A 7,397-nucleotide genomic window follows, 5' to 3' on the forward strand; every position below is an offset into this window, starting at 1 on the left:
CTACCGGTTCTGTGGGCGTGGCTTGGTGGGCGTGGCTTGGCTTGGTGGGCGTGGCAGGGAAACGATACTGCAAAGTCCCCCTTTCCTCCCCATCAGCTGCGACTCCGAGAAGGCAGAGAAGAGATTCTCCGGTCTATGCAAAACCTGCCAGAGCCTGCTGGGTTTCAACCCCGCTGCATGGCCATCATTGACATCATGCCCGCCTGCCGGCCCAGGCCTCCTGCAGCCGCCCTGGTCTCCAGGAACACCGAGGGGGGGGGACTCCCTTGTGGCAGCCATGCTGCGCCCGGGACGAGGCACCAGGAGGCTCTGCGCCAAGAGGCTTCACGGGCCAGAGAGCCCTTTGCTCTTCCCTTTCTGGGGGTGGCGGAGGGGCTTCTCCAGGGCAAGAGCAGCTGTGTAAGCTGGCCAGAGGGAGTGTCGGCAGCTGAGCCCCCCCCCACTCTGAGGGAACTGCCCACACTCGCCCTGGCTGTGAGGCAACTGGGGGCAGCTGAGCGCAGGGCTGGGCAGAGCAATGGTCAAAGCTGCCGCCGTGAGACGCCTCTTCCGAACACAAAGGACTGGGTGGGGCCGGACGGCGCAGCCCGGGACACCCCCAGAATCTCGCAAGTCAGCTGCAGCTGTCAAGGTGGGGGGGGAGGGGGCCACTTTGGATCCAGGCCTGCAGGAGGACCCCCTTCTTTCACCCTTGCACTGCTGCCCCCTCCAAGACTGTCTACGAGGCGCAGGAGAGGAAAATGCTCCCCCCACCCCACTTTTGCCACCTTTCCCAGCAAGTCGGCCTGCCTTGGCACAGCCCTGCAGTTCTGCCCACTCGCTCAGCCCAGCCGAGTGGCCTCCCCGGGGAGCCGGGGCCTTGGCTGCCCCCTAAGTAAGGGCCTCTTTGCACCCCCCCCCCCTGCTTCCTTGCTGGCCAAGATAAATGCCCCCTCCTCCCCCCTTTGCCTCCCAGAAGAAGCCGGGTCTTTCCTCCTCCAGAGCCCTGTGGGGCAGTGGTGGGTTTCAACATTTTTTTGAACCTATTCTGTGGGTGTGGCCTCCTTTGTGGGAGTGGCTTGCTGGCCATGTGTTTTTTCTCTCTCTCCTTCCTTTTGTCTCTCTGTCCCCTTTTCCTTTTTTTCTTTCTTTCTCTCTGTGTGTGTGAGAGAGAGAGGGAGGGAGGGAGGGAGGGAGAGAGAGAGGTGGGTTTCAAAAATTTTTGGAACCTCTTCTGTAGGTGTGGCCTGCTTTCCGGGTCCACTGGTGGAACCTCTTCTAACCGGTTCGGTAGATTTGACGAACTGGTGCGAAATGATAGGAACCCACCTCTGCTGTGGGGAGCAAAGGGTGTTTGTGTGTGTGTGTAGCTGCCACACCTGCCATCGCCACCTCTCCCTGTGCCCCCCCCAGGGCAGATTCTGCCCTCCCCAGCTGTTTCCCAGCTGCTCCCCAGACCTGCCAGTGCCCACAGGGGCCCCTTAGAACTCTGCTTTGCCCTCCCCCATTTATCACCCCCCCAGTTCTGTGCAGGCTAAATGGCACTGGGAGCCCCTCCCCCCACAGGACGGCCCTCTCCAAGCCCTTCCCTGTGCTCAGCCCCACGGAGGAGGATTTGAGGCTGGTCTCCCCCCAACCCTCCTTGCATTACAGGGGAACCTGGAAACAACCGGGGGGGGGGGAGGCTCAGAGTGGTTTGAGGGGAGGAGGAAGCAGTCTGGGCTGCTGCCACCAAGCCAGGATCGCAGGACGTGGCATTCCACAGGGAGATGGCGAGACCCCCATGATCAGAACCACCATCCCACCAGAGCTAGAGAGCCTGCCCCATCCTGGAAGCCGTTCTTGGGCCGACTCCTGGCTGCCAGAGCACCTTCGACAGACCCCGGCTGCTCCCCTTTCAAACGCTCCCCTCCCCATTTGCAAGGCCTTTTGGAGAAGGCCCAGGTGCTCAACACAGCCTGGCTGGAACCGGGAGGCCAGAGAGCTCGGGACCCCTTTGCCTGGCAGGTCCAGGCAACTCCCACTGGCTGCCTCTTGGGTGCTCCCCCACCCAGCGGCCACTCCTCCTCCTCCTGACAGATGCCCAATTCAAGTTCTCCTGCACTGGCCGAGGGGGGGGGGGGTCGGCTCTGGCACAGCAAATCGCGAGCAGGCCTGTAGAAGCCTCAAATCGGAGGCCCGCAGTGGCCTCAGCCCCATGCTGGGCAGCCCCGCTCTCTTCCCCCTGGCTCCCACGGCTCTGGCCCCCCCCACTGGCTGCCAAGGGGTGGTGCTTGCTCTCTGGCAGCCCCCACTGAAGGGTGAAGACCTCCGGGGCCCCTGCCCGCTGCCCTGTCCCACCCCCGGGCTCCCTCTACCCACCACGGCATTGAGTGCTCCACTTTTATTTCTTCCAGAGGAAAGGCCACAGCCAGGAACCTGACACACAGCGGCCCAGGAGTTCGCCCTCCTCCCCACAAGAGTCCGGCAGCAACACTGCTTTGAAGCCTCGTGCCTTCCCTGCGTGCTTCGGCATCGCCAGCCTTTCATGCCACCCCTGCAGTGTCGAGAGTTCCACTGACGGCCATCCTCTGGGCACCACTCGGCACTGAGGGAAGCTTGAACCCAACACCTCCAGAGCCTCTTTGGTGGAAGCCGCCCTAAAAGACGGTGCGGCTCCTCCGGCACCTGCGCAGTCCTTTCGCCCGGCCCAGGGGGGGCTCTGGGTGTCCCGGGCCGGCCCTTGGTGCCCAGCTAGGTGAGCAGCAGGTGCTTGTCTTGGGGCAGCCCATACTGGGCCTTGTGCTCCTCAAAGAGCTGGGTCAGCTTCTCCAAGTAGGTCTCATGCAGCGCATCAATGGCTTCTGGCGAGGGGTGGGGCGTCTTGGGCACTGGAATCGGAGCTCCCACTGAAGGGGGTGGGGGGGGAGGCAAGACATGAGAAACGGAACGAATGAGATAAGTGAGCCCTCAGGTTGCCCCCAAACAGATTGTCCCTCTGAGGCACAACAGGGAGAACCACCCCCGCCCCCCCGAGCAAGAAATGGGGCCGAGGGGGCAGCAGCTGGAAAGCCCCCTTCTTGTCGCCAAGTGAAGTCAAGCAGCCCCAATGCTCTCTCCTCCCTCGGAGGCTCTGGAGAGGCCTGGGCTGCAGGAGCACCAGCCTCCCTTACACAGGGGAGACCGACTGAGCGTGCTCAGCAAGGGGGCCCCAACAGCAGGCTTCCCCCCCCCATCAGCAGAACCACTACTGCCAAGAGCCACAGCCCAGCCAGGTCAGGGTCGAGTCCTGAGGGATACCGGAGGATGCTACCTGGCCTGGGTGGGCCTCAGGACTAACTGGCATTAGGGCCCGGGGCAGAGTGTCTGCTGCAAACCTCCAGCCGCACCAGCCCCCCCCCCCCTTCGTGTGGTCAAGTGTCTGAGCTGCCTTGTCCCACAGCATTGCAACATAGCCTCTCCAGTCCCTCCCCCAACCAAAGTCCAAGGCTGCCCCCCCCCCCTGAAGGGCTGGGCTCGGAGGGGGTTGCAACACGCAGACCGGCAGCCGGCTGTTGCATCACCAGAGGGAGGTCTGTTTGGCTGACCTCCAAGCTCGGAGACATGCTGGCATATCTGGGGGAAAGTGCTAGGGGACCGTTGCCCAAGGGGGAGGCAGCCCTGCCCGAGAGGGGCTCCTCTCCTGCACAGCCACCACCGGCGGGATCCAAATGGCTCCCGGCAACTGAGGACCAGCCTAGCCGGACAGAGACACTCACCAATGGTGTGGATGGGTCTCCGGAAAGGCAGCAGGCCAAAGCTGTACTGGAAAACTCCTCGGGCGTGGAAGAGGGGCAGGGCCAGCCCCATGGCCCTCTGCAGCCGCTCCTGCAGCCTGCGGATGACGGAGCCTTGCGGGTTGGAGACCTGATTGAAGAGCTCGTTCTCCCCAAAGGAGAAGACTGGCACCAGCCGGGCTCTGCAAGGCGGAGGGCAGAGCCCTGGTCAGAGGGAGGAGGATCGCCCCACTTGACTGGAGCCGGTCCTGACCACGCCCAGGTGCCCCGCTCCTCACCCGTGTCGCAGGGCCGTCTTGATGAAGCCTTTGCGACTGCGTAGCTGGAGGGTCAGAGCCCCCGGGTGAGCATCCAGAGACTCAGGCGGGCCCCCCACGGCGATGACGGCCACCTGCCCGCCACCTTCATGGCCAAGGAGGTAGGAAGCACTGGTCTTCTCCGAAGATACCAGTCCTAAGAGGAAAAGAGCAGCGGGGCTCAGAGCAAGATTTCCCCCGTCACTGCCCCGCAGTCCCTTTGTGCCTACATGCCCCCCAAAAGCTCACCCCCACTCATGATGTAGTCGCGGAAGAAGGGGACCTTGAACCAAAAGGGCAGCATCAGGAGATGCGGGGTAAGTCCCGGGAAGAGCCGGGAGAACCCCGTGGCCTCCGTGCAGAAGTTCCCAAAGGCGCCGGCCACCAGGATCCCGTGGGGGTGGAAGCCGAAGACGTAATTGTGGGAAGGGTCCAGCTCTGCCGTCTTCACCAGCTGCACGGGGGTGGGGGTGGGGGAGACAGCAGAGCATAAAAAGTCAGAGATGAGCCCTCAAGCGATGGAGGTAAAGAGTGCAGGAGGAATGGAGACAGCCCCCCCCCCCCCAGGTGACAGTCAGGCCCTGCAGCTCTGGGTGCAGTGCGGCCCCTGGGGGGGAGTTGCTGGGGCTGCCTGCATTCTTCCAAGCCAGAAAGGCTGAAAGAGGAGAAGAGATTCACCTAAGCAGGGAAGCTGCTAAAACCTTTGACTGGTCACAATACCCAAAACTGCTTCTCCGCTCTGCCCTGAAGCAGCCTCCTGGGGATGCTATTCAGCTTGGCAGGCGTGCGTGTGCGTGTGCGTGTGTGTGTGTGTGTGCATAGCCAACTGATGAAGCCTGAGCCCAACTCTCGCTAAGCGAGAAAATAAAGGATCTGGGAGCACAACCTTAAACCCAACAGCTCTCAAACAGATGAGGGGTGGACCCCAAATACTGTTGGGGAGCCCAGCTTCAAGCAAAAGTTATTTTCAAGGCTCTGTCTTGTGTGGGGAGGGGGGCTCCCCCTCTCTAGGAGGGCTTGGAAGGCAACTGAAGTTCACAGAAGCTTCAGCAACCTTTTAGTGGGCTGTTAGCCACGGCTGCTGCCAAAGGGAGCGTTCAGAATAAGCCGTTAAAAGAAACACCTCCTGATCTGCCCGGACAAACAGGAGGAAATTTCATGCCAACGTTTTGGGCCAGCACATTCATGAAGGAGTTACAGATGGGACTCGATCTGGGAGAACCGATGTGGGCAAGCAGAGCATCAAGGGAATGAGCAAATAAGTTGATTTAACAACCCGGCAGCACAGCTGCCTGAATTCTGACTGTTTGTTACACCTCAGGACCATCAATTTAAAATGACAGTATTTTATAGTATTTACAAGCAAAGCAATATTTAGCACGGCTTTTACAAAACAAATTGACAAGTTTAACGGGAAAGCTAAGAGGGAACTTGCAGCCAAAGAAAATGCAAAAGATGAGAGAACGGTGGTCTTCAAGGCTGGCCTAATTGTTTAAGCTGCAATCCAACTGCTTCATGGGACTCAGTAAATGATTTAATTACGAAATCAGTGGATCATTTCAAATCAGATTGTTTCCCATCGCAGCCTGCCTGTTAGACCAAGGCAGTTTAAACCCTCTTCCTTGGGGGCCTGCTCCGAGGTGCCCCACAGAGAAGGTAGGCCACTACCTGGCAAGGACAGAGGTGGATGTTCCCTGCCAGGCATCCCAGCTGGGCCACCCCAACTCCCCTCCTGTCCCACCCCTCCTTCTGCAGGCCCAGCCAAGCTGCCAGGGACGGAAGCCTTCCCCCCACCCCTCCATTGCAACCCAGAATTTATCACTTTTCATCAAGGGTTGGACTAAAAACCCCAGAATTTGCTCAAGAAGTTCAGCACTTTGTGGCCAAGGCGGCGTTGGTGGAGCCGGCGCCCCGCCCGGGAGAAAGTGGGTGTCCCGCCAGCCCCCGCCCCCCCCGCCCGTAGTCCAGGGAGCCTCGCTGTTGCTCTGCTCACCGTGATGGGGAAATAGTCGCGGAAGTAGCGCCAGACGGCCCAGCCGCGGACCCAGGAGGAGCGGCGCCCCCCGCGAGACGGCGTCTCCCAGTCCAGGTAGAGCCAGGCGGCGTAGCCGAGCGCCAGCAGCCAGCCGTCCCCGAGCAGCAGCAGCAGGAAAAGCCCCAGGCAACACTGGGCTACGAGAGAGGCAGCGCGTCACCATCTCCTCCTCCTCCGCCTCGCCAGCCCCGGCACTCTGGACGTGCTCAGGAGCCCGCCGCTCCCGCCCGCAGACAGCCCCCGCCGAGCGGAAGTGGCAGCGCCCTAAGGGGCTGGAGCACTCGGGCTCTCGGGAAAGGCAGCCCCGGGTGGAACAAGGCAAGCCGCCGCCCGGGAGTTCCAGCCGCTGGCAGGAGCCGAGCCGGGCGCTGCATCTCCCCGCCCGCGGCGGCTTCCCTTCGCGGCCTGCCAGGCTGCCTCTCCTGCTCCCGAGGCCGAGATACAAGCAGCTTTGCCGCCGCCGCCGCCGCCCTCGGCCCTCGCCCAGCTGCCCCCGACGGCACCGCCGCCCCGTCCTCACCCAGCGCCAGGAAGGAGAAGACCCACTGGAGGACGGCGGCCGTTTGGAGGCGCCGCCGGAGCGGCAGGCGCAGCGGGGCGAAACGGAGCCACATGGCCAGCACGACGGGCTCGGGCGCCTACAGGTTGGCCCCCCAGCGCAGCTGCAGCTTATCACGGAGGAACCGGCTCCTCCTCCTCCTCCAGGCCCCGCCCCGCCCCGCCCATAAGCCAGGGGGTCGGCGTGGGTGGGGTGGGCGCTCCCCGACGGCGGCAGCTCCGGGCGGGCTTGGGAGGCGAATGGCAGCCGCTCGAAGGAGGCGGCGCGGGGAGGGGAGTGGCCTGGAGTGGCCCCAAACCCACCGGGAAGGGCTCCAGGCGAGCCGCTGACCTTCGCGCAGCCTCCAGCCCTCCCCCCTCGCCGCACGCCTGGTAGCGAGTTAGTTGGGTCTGAGCCCAGCCGCTGCTATTTCGGGATTCTTCCGACCCAGGCGTGGCAGCCGGCGGCCTCTTCCCCTCCCCCCTCCGGTTTTGGGGTCTTCACTGGCGGCTCTGGTGGAGGCAGCGCCTTTCCCTCTGACCCTTCCTGGAGCTTTTCTGCTGGGCCTTCTCCTCCCTTCCTCAAGGGAGTGCCTCCCCCCCCCCCAGGCCTGAATCTCAGGGCCCTGAGGAGGACACAGGTGGGCCCCGCCCCTCTTCAAAGGCACACACACACACACCCCACAGGGGGAGCAGATGTGGTTTCCCCAGTCTCTGAATTCCCATCTGGAATGTGAGCCCGATGTCTTTCAACCCTAACAGCTTACATCACTCCAGGTGTGATGGCTCTTCTCC

At 62.5% G+C, this 7,397-nt stretch overlaps 1 protein-coding gene across 1 annotated transcript; it reads right to left on the reverse strand.

The window, feature by feature from the left end:
- Window positions 1–2,347: 2,347 nt before the first annotated feature.
- On the reverse strand, window positions 2,348–6,855 carry LOC116522622 (2-acylglycerol O-acyltransferase 2-B-like). Its single transcript, XM_032237612.1, has 6 exons — window positions 6,586–6,855; window positions 6,024–6,202; window positions 4,280–4,484; window positions 4,013–4,187; window positions 3,717–3,916; window positions 2,348–2,867 (listed from the first exon to the last, which is right to left on the reverse strand). The coding sequence occupies exons 1-6, from the start codon at window positions 6,677–6,679 to the stop codon at window positions 2,713–2,715; spliced, it is 1,008 nt and encodes a 335-aa protein (XP_032093503.1). The 5' UTR covers window positions 6,680–6,855; the 3' UTR covers window positions 2,348–2,712.
- Window positions 6,856–7,397: the final 542 nt, after the last annotated feature.

This window comes from Thamnophis elegans, chromosome Z (assembly GCF_009769535.1).
Source record: "Thamnophis elegans isolate rThaEle1 chromosome Z, rThaEle1.pri, whole genome shotgun sequence".
NCBI lineage: Eukaryota > Metazoa > Chordata > Lepidosauria > Squamata > Colubridae > Thamnophis > Thamnophis elegans.

Excerpts from the sequence above, each read along its gene's own strand:
- LOC116522622 (XM_032237612.1), bottom strand. The coding sequence starts at position 6,679 with ATGTGGCTCCGTTTCGCCCCGCTGCGCCTGCCGCTCCGGCGGCGCCTC. Across the intron at positions 6,203-6,585 it reads CTTCTCCTTCCTGGCGCTGG|CCCAGTGTTGCCTGGGGCTT; the intron begins GTGAGGACGGGG and ends CCTCTCTCGTAG. Across the intron at positions 4,188-4,279 it reads CGACTACATCATGAGTGGGG|GACTGGTATCTTCGGAGAAG; the intron begins GTGAGCTTTTGG and ends TTTTCCTCTTAG.